Source organism: Suncus etruscus, chromosome 2 (assembly GCF_024139225.1).
Source record: "Suncus etruscus isolate mSunEtr1 chromosome 2, mSunEtr1.pri.cur, whole genome shotgun sequence".
Taxonomy (NCBI): Eukaryota; Metazoa; Chordata; class Mammalia; order Eulipotyphla; family Soricidae; genus Suncus; species Suncus etruscus.
The window spans coordinates 167,836,077-167,858,990 of NC_064849.1; the positions used below are offsets into that span (position 1 = coordinate 167,836,077).

The following is a 22,914-nucleotide window of genomic DNA, read 5'->3' on the forward strand; positions in this document are numbered from 1 at the left end:
TTCCCCATTGTCACACTTGTATTGTGGGTTTTCCTATGTGTTGTGGTGGTATTCATTGGCTATATGATGCAGGCAGCACACTCCTTTGGCTCTGCCCTATCTAGATGGGCCGACTTGCCTCTAAGGGAGGGGAGTCCTCTGTGGATGAAGCCTCACACAGGATCAAATCTTAGGCCCGAGCATGCAACAGAGAAGACAGTCCAGAGAGAAATGCTTGCTTTTGTGATATAGCACAGTTCTTAGTGTGACTTTTTCTTCTTGCGATGGTGTTCTTTTCTTAAAAAGAGTGCACAGCCACGTAGCGAAGCGGCCGTGCTCTGCTGGAGCGTCTTTCGCCCCACTCCCAAGAGTTTCATGCAAGAGGATAGTAGACAGACATACACAGGTAGAACTCACAGGTTTTCACAGTTGGGCCCCACTGGGCAGGCGAATTTTCTTGGATTTTCCCCGCCTGATGTCACAAACAGGGGACCCAGCTGCTGCAAAAGCTGCCGGTTTTTCTGTTCTTATTTAATACAACTATTGACAAATCTGAAAAATAATATCAATAACAACACAATAATTGTGGGAGACCTCAACACAGCTTTGTCAACACTGGATAGGTCAACCAGACTGAAACCCAACAAGAATATGAGCATTTTTATGTGCCCTTATCTCAAGTAGTATATACTGCCTCAAAATTCAGGATTTATTAATACAGGGGATGTAGCAGTGAGAGAGTGAACTTCCTTCTCTCTGGAAACAGGCACTTGCACAAATCCATGGGGTCAAAAAAATACCAAACAAAATAGACTCAAACAGAACAACATCAAGACAGAGATTGAACTTTATTTTCTGGAGCATATCAACCTGTAAGTGATACAAGGACTTAGCTTCATGTACTTTGTGGTTGTATGTGTATTCTTACATACCAAGAAATTATAAATTTTGGACAGTTTTGACTAACACTAATCAATAACATCTAAGTACAATTTTAAAAGGATATTACCAAATTTCCAGGGATTATTCTAATTTCTCAGTTTTGAAACATTAAAATGGCTAATTTTAATAGAAAACCAATGTTATTACATGTGAATTATAGATGCATAAAATATTATAATTGTTCCTTAAGAACAATTAGTGCAAACATGGATATGGGGAGAAAGATACTCTCACTGCTGGTTGGAATCTCAACTGGTGCAGCCTTTCTGGAAAACAATATGGACATTCCTCAAAAAACTATAAATTAAACTCTCATCTGACTGGTATTCCACTCCTAGAAATATACGCTAGGGACCAAATTTTTTAAAATGCAGAAAGGCCCTCTGCACTTTTACATTCATTACACTATTCACAATAGCCAGAATCTGGAAACAACCCAAGTGTCCAAGAACAGATGAGTGGATAAAGAAACCATTGTACATATACACAATGAAATTCTATTTAGTTGTTAGGAAAAATGAAGCCATGAAATTTGTTTCACATAGATGAATATGGAGATATCCTAAATGAAATGAGTTGGCAGGACAGGTTTAAACATAGAATAATAGCACACATTTTGTGATATTAAAGAAAAGATAGTATGGTATCAATACCCAGAGATAAAAATGATACGGTCAGGAGAACCAATCCATAATAGAAAGCTTGTCACAAATAGTGGGGCAGTAAAATTAGGGCAGAGAAGGAACCACTGTGACAATATTAGTTGGAAATGATCACTTTGAACAAGAATTGGTGCTGAAGAAACTAAATTGATATGCATGATATCCCTTCAGCAACCATGTTGCAAACCACAGTGTTTAAATAGAAATAAAGGGAGAGAGAGGAAGAGAGATAAATATACAGAGACAGAGAGAAACAGAGAGAAGAAAAATGTCTACACCAGAGGCAGGTGGGGAGGGCAGGAGGATACTGGGATACTGGCACCTTGAAATGTGCATTGGTGAGGGTGTTCGACATTGTATGACTGAAACTCATCAGAAACAACTTTGCAATTGTGGAGAAAATATTTCTACTCAATTATGAACAATGCTGTAACCGAGTTGTTTTAAAGAAAATAAAAAATGAGTATAAATACTGTAATGTTCTAATTAACAGTCTGCACTTTATACATTTTGTTTTACACAAAAGGTAATATCTTAAATTCCCAAACATTAAATTATATTTTTTGTGAAATAACTGAAATGGAATCTAGAACCTTTGCTGCTCATTTCTCCCTCCAAACTAAATTTGTCTTCAGCAATGCCTATTAGATTAACAAGCACAATTATTTAATAAGAAATGTTATGTGATTCATTAGGCACCAGAATATACTCACCATGTCAGAATCTGAGTTACATTTTTGCTCATTTTCCAGATGGTTAAAATTTGATTTAGGAAGTTCTGTTCTGTATATAATTTCCATGGCCTTCAGAATAAACTGTATATTTGAAAACATGTTTGTATACTGACCATATGAATTTTCAGAAAACGTAAGTGCTATTGTAGAAAAATTGTAATAAATATTTTATTAATATCTTTTATTGTCTTTTAATGACTGAAATGCAATTAAATTCAGTACAGTTAAGATGCTGAGACTTTTTTACATTTTTCCCCATCCGTTTATTATTTCTCATGTTTTGTGTGACCTCTGGTGTTAATATGAGAGAACTACAGGGTAAATAATTCATGATATAAGATTTTACATAATTCAGAACAGAGATTGCATAATAGTTAAATGACCAATTAAATGTAGTTAGTGCATAAGAATGCTTAAAAACTTCCAGCCAAAAAATACTTAAACTCTAAGAGACATGCTATGTATACTTTGTATACTTTACATTGAAATTCTATAAACAATCATAGCTTTCAACAACTTTCATTTTTAAATATACTGTTTTAAATTTAAACTACATTTTAAAAAGATATCAGATATTTTATTGGCCACAATTGCATATTCAGCATAGCACTGGTATTATAAAATACTTTTGAACTTTTCTTTTTATAAACATGGACAATCAATTTTTAGTCTGTGTACACTATGGAAAAATTACTAGCACTAGTGATTAGCAACTAATGGATAGATGGCTATATGAATAGTGCATCTGCTAATAACCTCAGTCTTTTACTGAAGACAAACAACTCAGTCTACAGAGTAGAACTAGATAAGAAAGCAAACATGTGGAGGTTTTAGCCTTATATGAAACAAAGTTAATTTTATTAGCGAAAATTCACAATGACAAGCTAATGTGAGAATTGAGGCTTTATTAAAATAATCTAATGTATTTCTTTCTTAATTGGATCATTTGGTTAGTCACTATGCTTAATACTACAAGAAGGAATTAAAAACCAAAGTTTTTACGGTCCAATATTTTTGCCTTGCATGAAACAAACCATGATTCCATCATGGCCTCCTGAGTATGACTGGGAGTAAATCATGAGCATAAAGTCAGAAGTAGTCCCTTTTCACAACCAAAGTGTGACCACGGCTTTTTCCTTAATATTTCCCTATCAAATAAATCAAAATAAGTTATATTGAAGATGAATAACTATAGTAAGCAGTGCACTTACTTTCCCAGGACACAGAGTTTTTATTTTCTATATAAATAGCCCAAATTCTACAAAAGAAAACACTTATTAAGCATAGAAAATGAAAGATTCTACCGTATAGGTATGGCTGAAGTCTAAGTAAATGTTGTTTAAAACTGTCTAGATGACCATGCAGAAAAAATATAAAAAGTCGTAAGCAGACCAAGTAGGCAATCTGTCAAAAGAGAGAGAAAAGGCTTTTTAAATTGCATTGATAAATGCTGAAGTAAACATACAATAAATCATCTTCTTATTGTATCTGATATTTTTATTATATATAATTTTTATTTTGACCTATTTGGATTACATATCTTTCACAGTAGTATTTTAGGTACATATTAACACATATTAACATTGAATCAGGGGAATTCCCATCACCAAATTTGTCCTTCTTCCACCCCAGTTCCCATCTTGCATCCTATATCCCTCACCCACACCCCCCATGGGTGCTAGAATAAGTGTGTCTCTGTGTCTAGCTTACTACTTAGAGATCATATATCTGTTTGGTCCTGGTAACCTCCCTTATTTCTGCCTCTATTTGAGAGGTGGAACTAGATAGTTCAAGTTTTGTGGTTTTGTTTGAAGAAAAGAAAAGCAATAAAGTGGGGTAAAAATCAAAAAGCCAAAAATGGGTGTAGTCCTTCTACACTAGAGGTTCTCAACCTCAGTTTGAGAGAGGACAGGAAAAAAAGAATTGAAATACCACAACAAAAAGAAATATCAAATAAAATATCCAGTGAGCACTACAGCACTAAAGGCAAGCACCACATAATAGACTCCACCCTGAAATAAAACCATGCCAGAGTGCAAAAAGAAAGAGAAAATAACATAAAATAAGAATGGAGACATCAATTTCAATATTTACACCAAAACAAAGAAGTCAAAAATAAATAAAAATAAAAAATAAATAGATAAAAAAATTATTTTGTGCCCTTTTTTTCCTGAATAGGCATAGTAAATATTGGGGGCATTAGAGAGGTAATTCACTTGGCCTAGGAGATACAGGGTTTCTCCACCCTTGAAGTGTCATGGGATTGACTGTAGACTCCTTGTCTGTTTATTTACTCTCTCCTCGGTACTTTTGTGGTGTACAGAAGACTTCTGCTTCAACATGGGTGATAAAACAGACCTCTGTATCTAGAGATCTTGGTAGCTGCACAGGTCAAGGAATGGAGCTTATGATGAAGTCTTTCTTTGTGGTTCTAGGAGTTCTGTTCCTTCTGTGTCCTTTTAATCTGTCTTCTGTAGTTGGTGGTCATGGTCATTGCACTGCTCCTAGGATGGAGTTTGGAATAGAATCTTTCATTATGTTTCCAGAAGACCCGTTCAATTGGAATTGTCTCAGTCAGATCTCTGGAATTAGAGATCTTGTTTGTTGTATGGATCATAGACCAAAACGTAGGCTGTTTTTTTGTTGGTCCCAGGACGCGTTCTATCCAGTCATGGTTATAACAACCAGTCATCTGTAGATAGCGATCTTGGCTATTGCACACAGAACAAAGGGTGACAAGTCTTCTAATTTTGTCTTATTGTTGGCTAGTGAGGTAGGTCAACTTGCTCTTAGATCAAGTTGTTCCCATTTCCTCGTTGTCAGGATATCATTTAAGAACTGGCACATGTTGATGTCAGAGCAGTATTAAGGGTGCCCAGAAGGGGATTTTGTTCCTGGAGCTGTTATGAAGAACTCTGTCATTTCTATGTCTGTATCCAGGAGTCAAGGCTGGACAATTGGTGTCTAATTCCCTGGGGTCTAAGTTGGGTCCACATGACATGTGTTCAAGGTGGGAGATGCCCCGGTGTTGTAAAAAAGTAAGAGTTCTTATCCTTAGTAGATCAGAGCTTGTTTTTATACGTGAGATTTTCCCTTTTTTTAGTATGCCTTTTCAGGAAGAAGTGGTGCTACATTATATTGCTGGTGCATTTAGGGGTGGAAAAAGAAGAAAACAGAAACAGGACAAAAATAAAAATATATATGCTCACATATATATATATAAAGAAAAAGATTTTTAAAAGTAAGTAAAAAAAGTAATTAAAGAAACAAAGTGATGCAGGAGATGACCTTACATTTTGGGAAAAACAGATTAAGAGGTAGTGTTATATAGGTCGTATACTTATGATGAAAGTATAGACTTCCCCATTGTCTCTGACTTTGATTTTAAAAAAATGCTAAACTTGCTTGAGATTTTGTGCTTTTGTAATAACTTTGAAACTTTTATAACAAGTTTAAATACTAGTTTATACAAAATGTTCCCAATCATAATTTTATTAAAGATAATGACAAATGTTGGATATTAATTGTTTTGTTTTCTTATAACTGTATTTGTCAAATTGCAAGTCTACCCTTAGATGAATCCTAAAGTCAATTAAAAGGCATTTTTATAAGGTAATTTTCTCCAGATTTTATAAGATCAGCAGTGCTAGGATACCCAGGGTCACCCTAAGGGTGCTTGGGAGAATTTTATCATAAACTAAAATCAAATAGTATATATATTATAGTACATGACACATTTCTTTGTTTCAGGTGATAAATAAATGTGTATTGTGTATATTCTGGGTGCAATGCAATAAATAATTTCTCCCATAGGCCTCAGTCAATGATAAAAATACTACTTTAGAAAGTTTTAGAAATATTTTATAGCATAAGTAATCTGTACTAAATTTCTATTCAATTCTGAAAAATAAAATTAACATAAATCGTTCTCACTGAATAAACAGAGTTGTCTCTCTGTGATGTTTAAAATTATTAAAAAAGATTTTATATAGAACATAAGAATGGTCATTTATCAAGATATTCATGTGTAAGACTTTACATAAAATAAGAAAAAAACTAGAAATTAATCTAATATGTATATGAATTGCTAAATCATAATTTATGGAGAACTAAATTATATTCATACTATAACATATCAGAATAGACAAAATAGAAGGAAGGATAGACATGGAAGAAAGAAAGAAAGAAAGGAAAGCTGAAAGGGGAATAGGAAGGCTATAGACATTGTTAATCATGTAGAGTGTTATCAGATATACATGTAAAATAATAATAGAATAATCTACCAAGTAATTTACCAGTTATTTATATAGAATATTAAATGAATAAATGCAGTAAGTGGACGTTGAGCTCAGTACCATGTACATGTACATCTTATAATTGTTTTTTGTATCATATCCATCAGTGCTCAGGGGTTACTCCTGACTCTGAACTCAGCAAACACTCCTGTCAGTGCTTTGGGACCATATGAAATGCTAGAGGTCAAACCTATTGACTGTGTGCAAGACAAATGCAGTATACACTGTACTATCTCACCAACCTCCAAGACTCTGTGTTTTGGAATCAGATGTTACTAATAATCTTCTATTCTCAGATTTTCATTTATTGATTTATTCATAAAATAAATACTTAAAATCACAATCTATACCATAAATGAATATCTAGATTATAAATATATATCAATCACTTATAGACCTAAAAAAAATCAAAGAAATTGGACCGGAGAGATAGCATGGAGGTAAGGCGTTTGCCTTTCATGCAGAAGGACGTTCGTTCGAATCCCAGCATCCCATGTGGTCCCCTGCCTGCCAGGGGCGATTTCTGAGCATAGACCCAGGAGTAACCTCTGAGCGCTTCCAGGTTTGACCCCCCCAAAAAATAAAAGAAATTAATTATTTACAAAGCAGGTCATGGAATGTCTTCGTACAGAGCATTTTGATATAATATTTAATAATATTTATATACTTTAATATTTAGTGCTTTTCAGAAATTGAAAAAAGTGAGAATAAAATTGAGTTCAAGAGACCATTTCAAAGAGTGCAATATTTTAGGAAGGGTTATTAAAACTATCAATATCTAATGAATGACAAACTAGTATATATGTGTATATATGTGTTTGTTTTAAGTAGTTGATGGTCTGTTTTTTTTAAGAAAAACTATTTTTAATTATAAATATTTAAGCACCATGATTACAAGCATGTTTGTAGTTGGGTTTCAGTCATAAACAGAATACCCCCGTTCACCAGTGTAACATTCTCACCACCAATGCCCTCCTCCTTCCCCAACCCTGTCTATATTTGTGACAGGCAAAAGAATCAAACAAAAAGAAACCCTGAAGAAAACCACAACAACAAGCACCACAACAATAAAGACAATAACTAAACAATAACCAAAACAAGCAACAATAACAATAACAAAAAAATAATTTGTGCTTCTCTTTTTTTTTCTTGCATAGGCACAGTAAATATTGGGGAAAATAGAAAGGGAATTTCCTTGGCCTAAGAGATACAGGGTTTCTCTGCCCTTGACGTACACTGTCATGGGAATAATTATAGGGTCTGTACATGCTTTTATTCTCTCCCTAGGTCCTTTTGTGATGTCTGGAAACTTTCTGCTCAGTTTTGGATGATAAAACCAGGTCTCTGTAACTAGAGATATTGGTATTTGCAAAGGCCATAGGATGGAGCCTAAGATGGAGTCTTTCTTTATGGTTCTAAAAGTTCCTCTCCATCAATGTTGTTTTAATCAGTCTTCTGTATTTGGTGGTCTTGAGTTTTGCACCCATCCTAGGATGAAGCCTAGGATAGTGTCTTTCATTATGTTTCCAGAAAATCTGCTCAGTTGCTGTTGTCTCCATCAGACCTCTGTAATTAAAGATCGTGGTTGTTGTACAGATTTTAGGTCAAAGCATAGAATAGGGTCTGTTTTATTTCGCCCCAGGATAAGTTCTTCCCAGTCATAATTGTTACAATTAGTCTTCTGTAGATAGCTTAGATTCCATGTAATTAGGCAGCGACCATCCAACCCTGAACCCAAGATCTCAGACATAGAACTGAAACAGTTCTCCACAAGAGCTCCATGAACCAAACTCCCTCCAGGACATTCTTACTACTGTTCTGACACCAACAAGCACCAGGGTTTTTTATTTATTTTTTGTTTGTTTGTTTGTTTGGTCACAACCAGCAGCGCTCAGGGGTCACTCCAGACTCTATGCTCAGAAATCGCTACTGGCAGGCTCAGGGTACCATATGGGATGCTGGGATTCAAACCACCGTCCTCTGCATGCAAGGTAAACACCCTACCTCCATGATATCTCTCCAGCCCACAAGTGCCAGTTTTGATAAGACATCCTGACAATGAGAAAATGGCAACAACTTGTTGTAAGAGCAGATAGTCTTACCTCACCGTAACTATAAGATAAAATCAGAAGGCACATCATCCTTTGATCTCTGCAAAAGCCAAGATCGATAACTTCAGAAGACTGACTGTGACAACCATGACTGGGCAGAACCTATCCTGGGACCAAGAAAAAAGTCCCTAGTCTAGGCTTTGGCCTACAACCTGTACAACAACCAAGATCTCTAATTCCAGAGGCCTGGCTGAATCAACTACAACTGAACAAAACTAATGGAAACATAATGGGTCACGTCTGTGATGTTTCCCCGGCGGTTGCCTCTGCCCGTCTCCCCCGTTGCATCTGTGAGGTTTTCCAGGGCGGCATTCGCCAGGGGACTTTCTGCTACCTCCGCCATGCCCCTGACCTTGTCTCCGAGGTTTCCGGTGCCCCCCGCTGGGACGGGCTAGGAACCATAGACCAGCGGGTTTTTCGACAGAGGCCTGGAGGAGGCGGAGCTACGCTGACTTCTAGGTAGGGGAGGAGGGCAAAGGAGCCAGGTTCAACAGCGCCCCCACCATCGTGGCCAGGAGTGGTACTGCACTGGCTGGCAGCAAGAGGGGGAACACTAACCAGGCTCCCACTAGAGGGCACGCTAGAGGCCAAACTTCAGCCAGCCCACCCAACAGTCCCACCCAAAGCTGCAGTCCAGAGAAGGGACCCAGCCCCACATCTCAGGAGCAAAAGCAGGCCGAAATCGGAAGGCACTGCTCTCCAAGCCACACCAATAAATGCGTAAAAACATGGGTAAACTGAGGAGGACCCTAACAGCTGGAGATACAGAGAGAACTCCTACTAAGTTCCCAAGTCCACAAAAACGCACAGATCCAAGAGATGAAGATTTAAAAGCAGCCATGAGAAAGGAAATGCAAGCCATGGTACAGGAAATGAGAGAATCTCTAGCCACCAAGTACAAGAAATCCATGGAGGAACAGATTAGCCAACTTAAAGAAGATCTGATACAGAATATGAGAGACTCCATACAAAAACAATTAAAGGAATTAACAGACACTGTAAAAAGCCAGATGAGCAGAATCACAGAGATGGAGAAGCACATAGTACTACTTGAAGAAAAACTGCAAACCAAAAATGGCCAGGAAGCCAACAAGGAATTAAGAGGCAAGGCACTGGAAGGAAAAGTCCAGTACTTAATGAACAAAGAAAAAATAAATAATCTAAGAATTGTAGGTATACCAGAAGGGGAGGAAATAAGGAAAGGAAAAGAACAAGTAGTTAGGGAAATAATAGCAGAAAAATTCCCCACCCTTTTGAAAGAGGAAACATAATTAAAGACTCTATTCCAGGCTTCACCCTTGGATTGGTTCTCCCCATTTTTTGATGGGGCTATATTTTTTTCTTATTACGTTCTGTCAATACCTTATATATTCTGAGTACAGAATAACCTCTGATTATCAGTTGTGGTCCCCAAATAAAAAACATCAACAAAAAAGAATCCTAAGGGGCGAGAGCAATAGTACAGTGTGTACAGTGTTTGTTTTGCATGTGGTAAAATTTAATCAGATCCCTGGAACCCTTAGCCTGTCAGGATTGATCCCTTAGCACAGAGCCAGGAGTAAAACCTGTGCACTACGGGATGTGGCCCCAATACAAAAACTAATCCTTAAAATACTGTTTTAGGAAAATAGTCCAGCTTTGCATACTGTAGCCCAATGCTCAGATCCTGCCACTACCTACTCACCTGAACACAATGAATTGTGGTCAACCACAACAAGAGTGTCTTAACCTATAGATGAGTTTATTCTGAAAAGGATAGATTAATTTTTAATTCAATATTACCTTGCTACATAGTCTAAAATAAACTACCAAAGAAAAGATCAAATAACCTATTTCATTCTAAAATAAGTGTAGGGCTAGAGAGCTAATACAGTGGCTTTGGTACTAGCATTGCATGCTGCAGATCAAGGTTAGATTCCTGCCACCACATATAATTCTTTAAATGCTGTAAGAAATAATTCCTGAGTGCATAGCCAAGATTAATCCCTGAGTATTCCTGGGTGTAGCCTAAAATATATTAGGAATCTTGTCACAAAGAGGGGAAGAGTGCAATTAAGGTATATGTGATGCTGAAGAGAACACAAGAGTGCAGTTAAGGAAGAGAAGATAGCACAATGATGAGATGATGATGATGATGATGATGATGATGATGATGATGATGATGATGATGATAGTTTGATAGTTGGCAATGATTCATCCGGAGAATTGTATTCTGAAAGTATGTAACAGTACTGAAAACCACAGAGAGAGAGAAAAAAAGAGAGAAGAATATATTTGCCATAGAGGCAGACAGAGGGCAGGGAACTGGGGACTTGGTGATGGGAAATGTACACTGGTGAAGGTACATTATATGACTGAAACTCAATTGTGAGCATTTTCATAACTGTATCTCATGATTATTCAATAAAAATTTTTATTTAAAAGGTAAAATTAAGGGCCTGGAGAGATAGCACAGTGACATTTGCCTTGCAAGCAGCTGATCCAGGACCAAAGGTGGTTGGTTCGAATCCCGGTGTCCCATATGGTCCCCTGTGCCTGCAAGGAGCTATTTCTGAGCAGACAGTCAGGAGTAACCCTTGAGCACCGCCAGGTGTGGCCCAAAAACCAAAAAAAAAGGTAAAATTAAAATAATTTAAAGGGAAAATTAAAAATAAAATGACATGGTGTCATATATAATATATAATTATTAAAACATTTAAAATATTTTAAAACTTACCTTGGTCAGCTTTATTTCAACTGAATATAAGTATGACTTTAAGGAAGCATCACAACAAAGTCTATATAATATTGATTCCGCAACAAAAAATAAGGCAGGCAGATGTTCATAATCAAAGGCAGCGTGGTCCAAGGAAATATAAAGTATATTTAAGGCTTCTGAAAAGTAAAAATTCCAACCTATAAATTATGCCTTTTTTCTACTTGCTTCAAATTCTTGCAATTAATTATTTGTTCAATACCTAGAATTTAAATTATAGTCTTAAAATACTTACAATTTGACAACTCTACATCAAAAGGAAAAGTTTGTGGCCACTTGTTCTAGATTCTGATTCACTAATTTTTTTATTAATCCAACCAATAAAGTATAGCAGAATTACAGAATTGATAGTGCATCACCTATGTGGCTATATTGTAAAATAATATATATACTAAATTTTTCTCTTGTGGTAGTAGCTATGAAGTCCTAAAAGATCATGTAATTACTGAACTCTAGAAGATGCCACTTGAACAGACCAAATGGGAGAAAAAGTGGAGGAGAAAAGGGGGAGAGATATAAATAAAAATGGAGGATGTAGGGGGAAAAGAGAAAAAGATGCTATAGAAGCACCAGCTTTTCCACTTAACACTAAAATAGGTCACTGGGCCGCACAGTATGTAGGGCATTTGCCTTGCTGATGGCCAAGTTGTTTTAATCTTCAGCATCCCATATGGTCTCCCAGACTTGCCAGGAGTAAATCCTGAGCATAGACCCAGAAGTAACCCTTGTTGGGTTTCCCAAAGAAAACATTGGTTTAATAGTATAGAACAGAATTGAAGGATGAAAGATAATGCTCTAAGAAAGAAGAGTTACAAATAGAAAAGCAAAGCTGAGAAATAAGGTTAAACAAAGATAAGAAAAGAAAACTATAGAACTGAGACCTCTCCCCACAAAAATAGAACTTTAGGTCTATAAAAGTTTTAAGATGTCATATAAATATCTGAGGAAGGACTGCAAATGCAGACTCTTGGAAAAAGAAAAACCCTGGCATGATAAGGGTCTAAAAGGTGACCTATACACACAACTGGTTTAATGAATAAGAACAGCAGTCAATATTGAGTGGACAATGAAATAAAGAATAAATAGGAGTGTAGATTACATAGATTAACAGATTATCACTTGTATGGAGAGGTGGCAAAAATCATTTTTTATTTGGAATTCAGAATTTTAGTGATTTTTTTTAAAATAAAATCTGTTGTGGACTCTATATGAAACTAAACTCAATGAGGTCTATTTCATCACAAAATCCTCCATGCAAAGGCTGACTAACAGGAGAATTGGCCTAAGTGCAAGTGTGTTGTGGCCCATGCGCATATCACCCACAGCTTCTCTCTGAAGATATGCATTTTTTCCTACTTTCACACTGCATGTTACTGGAATTCTGTCTGCCTTTGAAGAAGCCTATGGTCTCTCTTGAGTGTATTATATCCCCCATTTCCTCAGAAGTCCTAAATAAAAAAACTTTATCTAAATAAAATTTTAAAGTAAAATCATAATTTAATAACACTGGATCTAGTATGCATGCTATTTCCCTCTCCTAGTTTTCTTCTTATATATAATAAATACTGTTCACACAAGCTCCGGGTATCTTGACTTGCCAATTTAAAAAGGATTCAAGGGAGTGTCATTCACCAGAGGTCAGATTGTGCATAGCATTGGATGAAGTAACACAAAGGCACATTCAATGTGAAAGTTTTTAATATGTCTCTTGTTTCTTAAAGTTCCCATACAGCACTATAAATCTTATATACTTAGGAAAATACTGTCTTACTGCACAAGCCTAATCGTATAAAACTCACTTAAAAAAGAAATACACTGGCTGATATGCCCGAAAGAGGGAAGCCGCTGAACTCTGCTGGAACTCTGATGCCAGCACCTATCTCTGACTGTCTCCTGTGCTGGGCTGCATTCTTAGCCTGATTTCATCCTCTGTATGGCTAAATCTGCGGATGGCTAGCCTTCCATGGAAGTGAGTTGATAGGCCCAGAGAGGAGGAGACAGAGGAGCGTGGCTGCTTCGCTTCGCTTCGCTACATAGCTGTGAACATCATTTAGCCAATGAATAAACCACAACACTTAGACAAACCCACAATACAAATGTGACAATGGGGAAACAATGCAAGCCAGCGCCAGACATAGAGTATGAAGATGGCAACTCAGATGACCGAAACATGGCCAACCAACTAGTCAATCTCTCAGATAAGGAGTTTAAAGTCAAAATATGGAAGACATTGAAAGAACTCAAAGAAAGTATAGAAGAGAACACTAATAAGAATCAAAAAAATATGAAGATAGAAATGAGAAAGCTCCAAACTGAAATTTCAGGTCAAATAACAGGTCTGGAAAACTCAGTAAATAAATTGAAGAAAAACATGGATGAGCTTTCCTACAGGTTAACAGCAGCTGAGGATAGAATTAGTACACTGGAAGATGAGATGAATAACAACTCCATATAAGCAGAAGATATTGGAAAAAAAAAGCCTTAAAGCAAATTATCAAACAATAGAAAAATTATTCAAAGTATGGGAACAGGTGAAAATAGAAATCTATGATAAGATCAACAGAAACAACTTAAGAATCATTGGAGTCCCAGAGACCCAGGAAGAAAATCTCCAGGAAGAATCAATGGTCAAGAACATCATTAAAGAGAAACTACCAGAGCTAAAGAATAGATCAGATCAAATTCCTGCATGCCCAAAGAGTACCAACTAAAAGAGACCCCAGAAAAAACACTCCAAGACACATCTTAGACACAATGAAGAATCCCACAGATAGAGATGGAATTCTGAAAGCAACAAGATCAAAAAGAGAAATAACATTCATAGGAACCACCTTGAGATTTACTGCAGACCATAAACACTCAAGGCCAGAAAGCAGTGGTGGGACATAGTGACAAAACTCAATGAAATAAATGCTTCGCCTAGAATACTGCACCCAGCAAAACTCACTTTCACGTTTGAAGGAACAATACATGGTTTCACAGACAAATAACAGCTCAGAAACTTTACAGACTCAAAACCATTCTTAAAAGAAAAACTGAACGGCCTACTTTAAGACAAGACTGACCAACTGACCAACACCAAACTTCAATATAAAGATGGCACTAAATCCCAGGACAATTTTCTCTCTCAATGTCAATGCACCAGTTAAGAGACCCAGAGTGGCTAAATGGATCAAAAAAAACTCAATCCAACCTTCTGCTGCCTACAAGAAATGCACTTGAATAGTCAGAACAAACATAGACTCAAAATAAAAGGCTAGAGGAAAATCATCCAAGCAAACAACACCCATTAAAAAGCTGGAGTGGCCATACTAATATCAGATGATGCAAACATTATACTCAGGAAAGTTGTAAGGGACTAAGATGGACATTTTGTATTTTTTTCATTTTGTATTAATCAAGGGTTATGTACAGCAGGAACAAATCACTCTCGTAAACATATATGCACCGAATGAGGATCCAGCAAAATATTTAATACAATTGTTGACAAATCTGAAAAATAATATCAATAGCAACACAATATTTGTGGAAGACCTCCACACGGCATTGTCAACACTTGAGAGGTCAACCAGACTAAAACCCAACAAGAATATACTAGAGCTGAAAAAAGAAATGGAAGAAAGAGGCCTAGTAGATATATATATAAGACACTCCACCCCCAGAAACCTGGATACACATTCTTCTCTAATATACATGTGATATTCTCCATGATAGACTACATGCTGGCACATAAAACATACCTCCATAATATCAAGAGGATAGAAGGAAGTAACAAAGCTGAGAGCAGAAATCAATGAAGTAGAAACCTGATAAACAATCAGAAAGATCAACGAAAGCAGAAGTTGGCTCTTTGAAAAAATAAACAAGATTGATAGACCACTGGCAAAACTAACATAGAAAGAGAGCGAGCAAAACTTGATACCTCGTATTAGGAATAAAGAAAAGAGATCACTACTAATATGACAGAGATTCAAAGATTAATCAGAATCTACTTTGAGAAACTCTATGCCACTAAAAATGAGAACCTGGAAGAAATGGATAAATTCTTAGACTCTTATAATCTTCCATGGTTGAATGAAGAGAATGTAACACATCTAAACACCCTCGTCACTATTGAGTAAATTAAGACAGTAATCAAATGTATGCCCCCAAAAAAGCCCAGGCCCATATGGATTCACTAATTAATTCTTTGAAACCTTTCAATAGGAACTACTACCAATCCTGGCAAAACTATCATGAAATTGAAAAAACAGGAACATTTCCAAATAGCTTTTATGAAGCCAACATCACCTTGATAGCTACACCAGACAGAGATGCAACCAAAAAAGAAATTTACAGACCAATATTCCTGATGAACACATATGCAAAGATCCTCAACAAAATCCTGGCAAATAGGATTCAATGCCTCATTAAGAAGATCATCCACTATGATCAAGTAGGTTTCATCCCAGAAATGCAAGGCTGGTTTAACATCCATAAATCTATCAACATAATACAAAACATCAACAACAAGAAAAATAAAAATCACATGATCATATCAATAAATGTAGAGAAAGCATTTGATAAGGTCCAACACCCATTCGTGATCAAAACTCTCAGTAAGATGAGAATGGAAGGAACCTTTCTCAATATAGTTAAGGCCATCTACAACAAGCCAGAGGCAAATATTGTCCTCAATGGAGAAAAATTGAAAGCTTTCCCTCTAAATTCTGGCACAAGACAAGGCTGTCCTCTCTCACCACTCCTATTCAACATAGTACTGGAATTACTATAGCAATAAGACAAGAAAAAGATCAAGGGAATCCAGATAGGAAAGGAGGAAGTGAAGCTCTCACTGTTTGCAGATGACATGATACTTTACTTAGAAAACCCTAAAGACTCTACCAAAAAGCTTCTAGAAACAATAGACTCATATAGCAATGTGGCAGGTAACAAAATTAAGACACAAAAATTAATGGCCTTTATCTACATTAATAATAGTAGGGAAGAAATGGATATTAAGAAAACAACCTCATTCACAATAGTGCCACACAAACTCAAATATCTTGGAATCAACTTGACTAAAAATGTGCAGGACCTATACAAAGAAAGCTGTAAAACTCTTCTCCAAGAAATAAGAGAGGACATGTGAAAATGGAAACACATACCCTGCTCTTGGATTGGCAGGATTAACATCATCAAAATGGTAGAACTCCCCAAAGCATTGTACAGATTTAATGCAATCCCTCTAAAGATAACCATGACATTCTTAAAAGAAGTGGATCAGGCACTTTTGAAATTTATATGTAACAATAAACATCCTAGAATAGCTAAAGCAATCATTGGGAAAAAGAATATGGGAGGAATTACTTTACCCAATGTAAAACTGTACTACAAAGCAATAGTTATCAAAAGAGCATGGTATTGGAATAAAGACAGGACCTCAGATCATTGAAATAGGCTTGAGTACTCAGAGAATGTTCCTCAGACATATAATCACCTAGTTTTTGATAAAGGAGCAAGAAATCCTAAATGGAGCAGGGAAAGCCTCTTCAACAAGTGGTGTTGGCACAACTTGCTAGCCATTTGCAAAAAAATTGAACTTAGACCCCCTACCCAGTTAACATCATGTACAAAGGTAAAATCCAAATGGATTAAAGACCTCGATATCAGACCCAAAACCATAAGATATATAGAACAACACGTAGGCAAAACACTCCAGGACATTGAGACTACAGGCATATTCAGAAGGAAACTGCACTCTTCAACAAGTGAAAGCAGAGATTAATAGAGAGGAATATATTAAGCTGAGAAGATTCTGCACCTCAAAGTATAGTGCCCAGAATGCAAGAGCCACCCACTGAGTGGGAGAAACTATTCCTCCAATGCCCATCAGATAAGGGGCTAATCTCCAAAATCCAGAAGGCACTGACAGAAATTTACAAGAAAAAAACATCTAATCCCATCAAAAAATGGGGAGAAGAAATGAACAGACACTTTGACAAAGAAGAAATACAAATGGCCAAAAGACACATGAAAAAATGCTCCACATCACTAATCATCAGGGAGATGCAAATCAAAATAACGATGAGATACCACCTCACACCACAGAGATTGGCACATATCACAAAGAATGAGAATAAACAGTGTTGGTGGGGATGTGGAGAGAAAGGAACTCTTATCCACTGCTGGTGGGAATGCCGTCTAGTTCAACATTTATGGAAAGCGATATGGAGATTCCTCCAAAAACTGGAAATTGATCTCCCATACAACCCAGCTATACCACCCCTAGGAATATACCCTAGGAACACAAAAATACAATACAAAAACCCCTTCCTTACACCTATATTCATTGCAGCACTATTTACCATAGCAAGACTCTGGAAACAATCACGATGCCCTTCAACAGACGAATGGCTAAAGAAACTGTGGTACATATACACAATGGAATATTACGCAGCTCTCAGGAGAGATCAAGAAATGAAATTTTCCTATACATGGATGTACATGGAATCTATTATGCTGAGAGAAATAAGTCAGAGAGAAAGAGAAACACGCAGAATGGTCTCACTCATCAATGGGTTTTAAGAAAAATGAAAGACATTCTTGCAATAATAATTTTCAGTCACAAAAGAGAGGAGGGCTGGTAGTTACAGCTCACCTCATGAAGCTCACCACAAACAGGGATGAGTTTAGTTAGAGAAATAACTACATTGTATACTATCCTGGCAATGAGAATGTATGAGAGAAATAGAAAGCCTGTCTGGAGTGCAGGTGGGGGTAGGATGGGAAGGAAGGAGATTTGGGACATTGAGATGTGAATGTTGCACTGCTGATGGGTGGTGTTCTTTGCATGGCTGGCTGAAACCTAAATACAGTCATGTATGTAATCAATTTGTTTAAATAAAAATATATATTAAAAAAGAAAAAAAGGAATACACTAAAATATAGGATATTGATTGAAGAAACTTTACCTATTTAAAAACACATTTACAGGGCTGGTGTGTAAGCACAGTGGTAGTGCATTTGTCTTGCATGCAGCTGACTCAGGACAGATCTGAGGTCGATTCCCGCAACCCAGATGGTCCCTGAACTTTCATGGAGCAATTTCTGAGTGCAGAGCCAGGAGTAACCCCTCTGCACTGCCAGGTGTGGCCCAAAACCAAAAATTAATAAAGAAAATAAAATAACAGAGGAGGAACCCTTGAGTGCTGTTGGGTGTGGCCCAAAGACCAAAAACAAAAGCAAAAATAGCAATAATTTGATAGTTTAGAAATTGGTTTAAGAGATATACCAAGGATAAATGCTAAAAAGTAAAGAGTAAAATGACTTCTTAAGTGAAAACAAATGAACGTTTGTTTAATGCTAAATGAGTAAGAATCATGGCATACAGACATAATTTTACGAAATCAAATGCCTACTATAATTCAAAAATCACCTCATGACATTTTATATAGCTTTTTAATTTTACTAATTTGGTGAGGAAAGCTATAAGGCTATGCCAAGAAAAAGTTTTTAAATGAATTTGAAATTAAAAGTTGAACAGTCAGATTGATAGATTCAAAATTACAGGAAGTACTTCTGATCTGAAATGTCACTAGACATTTCTATAGAGGAATGTAAAATGTCTTTAGGTTCTGCACAACATCTAAGTATTAAATTTTCAAATTATGCACATACCCTCTTGGATTTCTCCTTTGCATTGAGCTAGATAGACTACTTCAGTCCAAACTGTAGGAAGGTACACGTGACTCCCAGAACCTAAAGTTTTGAGACCCAGCTTCCTCTGTTATGGAGAAATAGGAAATGGGTTTACAACACTTAACAGTTATTTGTTATTTCTTCATTCATCATTTTTATTGTTGTTGTTGCTGCTGCTGCTGCTGGGTCACAACCGGCAGCTCTCAGGGGTTACTCCTGGCTTTGTGCTCAGAAATCACTCCTGGCAGGCTCGGGGGACCATACAGGATGCCAGGATTCAAATCACCATCTGTCCTGGATCAACTGTGTGCAAGACAAACGCCCTACCACTGTGCTATCTCTCCCGCCCCTGATTCATCATTCTTTATTAATGTAATGTCATTGAATCACAGTGACTTACAAAGTTACAAATTTAGTTATGACTGAGTTTCAGGTATACAATGTTCCAACACCAAATCCTTACCAATGTCCACATCCCTCCACCAACTTCCTATTTCCTTCCCTCCCCACAGTCTGCTTCTTTGCAGGCATTTTTTTCTTTTTAGGCATTATGGTCTATGTTACTATTACTGATAGGGCAACAGTGCATATCACTTTACCTTCTTTCAGCACCCTGTTTTTACTGTTTATTTGTAAGGAATACATATTGAATATGTTCTTTAGATTAGTATGTAAAAATACTTTATATATTTTATAATTAATTGTACATTTTAATTAATATCTTTATTTAAACACCTTGATTACAAACATGATTGTAGTTGGGTTTCAGTCATGTAAAAAACACCCCCCTTCACCAATGCAACATTCCCATCATCAATGTCCTTTAATTATACTCTTCATTATACAAGGCTGATGGCTCTGCAATTTGAGTAATATCATACTTTATATTTTATTATGATTTATTTTATTTTATTAGTAATTATTATCACTATTATCTTTATGAATGTAGCTATATTAGTTACATACATGCATGAAATCTACAAAAATTAAAATTTTGAGTTAACTTTTAGGTACTAGCTTTTGATAACTCACTTCCCAATAATTGTATTATTAGAATCTGTAATTTAGAATCCTATTAATAATGGTTTTACCATGCACATAATTTAAATAAAAACATCAATCAATGAGAGATTCTCTCATGCCTGTGAAAATAGCACATATCAAAAAGTCTGGAAACAGCTATTGTTAGTCAGGCTGTGGTGAAAAAGGATTCCAATGTTGTATGCCTTAGCCTTTATGAAAAACAATATGAAGATCTCTCAAAAACAGGAATCGAAATACTATATAAGCCAGAGATATCAATTCTTGCATTTATCCCAAACACCAATTCAAAAGAATCTATACATGCCTATGCTCATCACTGCACCTAGTATAATAGCCAAGATAAGAAAAACAACTCGCTTTTACTTACTAAATATAAATATTATATTATATATAAATATATAATGAGTCTATAGAAAAAGCATATTGAGTTTATATGAAAAAGCATATTGAAGAGATGTAATTGCAGAGATTGGTGTACTGCCAATGTGCTGGGAGACAACTTCACTGGCTATGGGACAGAAATTAGACTCGAGAGAAATCAGGAATGACTCTTTCCTTAACATGCCCACTCCTGGCACTGTTTCAAAAAGTCATTGACCAATTCAAGAGAAGCACATAGTAAGTGTTCTTACAAGTGCATTTCTGCATATAACTTAGCAGAATTGACTAAAGCTTCTATCTGAACAATATAAACTAAAATACTAAAAAATAAGCACAAACATAAAGGCAATTTCATTCATGCTTCTTTGTGCAATATATATTTTATGAATTATGCATTATCAGCAAAATTACATATCTAAATATTTATTCTTCTCTACCAAATATAAACTGTACATAGAATGGGATAGGAAAAATTCCCTGTTCTACAATGATGTCTAAAATTTTGAAAATAAATTGTATGCTATCAATAAAATATATTTTAGTGGCCAGAGATATAAAAGTTTGTAGGGCCTTGCATTGTACAACCAGCCTGGGTTTTATCTCCAGTAACCTATATGTTCCCCCAAGCCCATCAGGAGTGATTCCTGAGCTCAGAACTATGATTATGCTCTAATCATTGGTGAATAAAATACCCAGAAATGTATTTTATAAACATGAGTAGTTACTGCTAAACAGAAAGGCTGGGATACTGTTCGTGATAGTAAAGGGTTAGTAAGACATTCTTTCTTTTTGAGATTCATCATACTTCAGCTGTCATTTCTTTAAAAAAAAAGTATAATTATTAATCAAATGTTTGTTTTACTTTGGAATCCTGGTTTTAGTGTTGACAATTAATTTTATGATGGTTTCCATGAATTTTCCATTTTTATAAGAAACTTTTTATGAATTTTCAAAAGGGTATTTGACTCTAAACCATTTGGTTATAAGAATTTTATGTTTACATTAACATTAAATTAGTAATATAAATACGTCTGTTTATAATAAAATTGCACCATTTTTATCTCAATATTTTAGAAAATAAAAATCCACCAACAATAAGATAAAGTTTTTACACTAAGCAATTAAGTTTTATACTATTACCTTACATCTGAGAATGTATTTTCTAGCTCTATCCACCAATTCCTTCTCCTCTTTTGGATTAGTTGTTCTATTAAATCTCAGAATAAACTCTTTTGTGATTGAAAATGATGGCCTAAACCAAACAAAAAATTAATATTGCTTCATTTTTAATAAACATTTAATAGACTTTTTCATAAAACTATGGTTTTAATAAAACATACAGAGGCTAAGTATATATTTTTTTTCTTTTAAAAGGTACTTTTTCTTTTAATAAAATTGTTTTAAGCACAATAAAACACATTGTAGCCCCCTAGATTTATCTCGTCGTGATCTTGAATTTAGAAATAATTCTATGTTGGGACCAGAGCAGTGGCGCAAGCGATAGGGCATTTGCCTTGCACACGCTAAAATCTCAGGAAGTCCATATGGTCCCCCAAGCCAGGAGTGATTTCTGAGCACATAGCCAGGAGTACCCCTGAGAATCACTGGTGTGCCCCCCCCAAAAAATCAAAGAAACAAACAAACAAACAAAAATGAAATAATTCTATGTTAAAGAATACTTTAACATCTGATAAAAGGTCTTCAAGATGGTTGTGTTCTGGTCTTGTGGTATATTTATTCTTCACAGGTAACACAGGAGATTGGCAATTACGTTAAATATTTATTTATCTCTGTACATAACGCAGTGCTACTTAAGCTAAATCTTTACCTCTTTTATGCAAGTCCTACCTTGGAGGAGTAAAGAGAGCAAATCTAAGTAGTAAGGTCAAATGATGACCCACATGCACTCTAGATGAGATGGGAAGTTATTACAGTTTTGGTAAGAGAGGTGTTCTGATTTAATCTGTTAACTGTTGTTCAGATGCCATGTTTTAAAATGAAGTGTAAGGCTGTAGAAAGGGAGAACATACTTATAACTTAGGAGATAAAGATATATTTGATCAAATTCTAGAAATTTAAATAAATAGAAGAGTTTAGATATGTTTACATCAACACAAATCCTACTGCCAAATGAATTAGAAAATAGGCAGAAAGCATAATTGAATTGAGTAGCTTGGAAAGATGGAACTGATTTATTCTGATAGGTAAGATTTCTGGAGAAAAACATTTGGAATAAGGGTAAAGAAAAAATTATATTGAATATGTTATATTTGAAATAAAAATAGTAATTCAAATGAAAACAAAGTAAGCAGTTAAGTGTAATTGAATTTC

The 22,914-nt window shown here is 35.7% G+C and overlaps 1 protein-coding gene across 1 annotated transcript in view; it reads right to left on the reverse strand.

Moving 5' to 3' along the window:
- The window catches only part of TMEM232 (transmembrane protein 232), a 189,383-nt gene that overhangs the window by 131,971 nt on the left and 34,498 nt on the right, over nucleotides 1-22,914 (reverse strand). Inside the window, 5 exon segments of the mRNA XM_049769101.1 lie at nucleotides 2,297-2,457; nucleotides 3,622-3,721; nucleotides 11,440-11,597; nucleotides 19,138-19,243; nucleotides 21,724-21,835. Of these exon segments, the coding sequence (XP_049625058.1) occupies nucleotides 2,297-2,457; nucleotides 3,622-3,721; nucleotides 11,440-11,597; nucleotides 19,138-19,243; nucleotides 21,724-21,835 (637 nt within the window).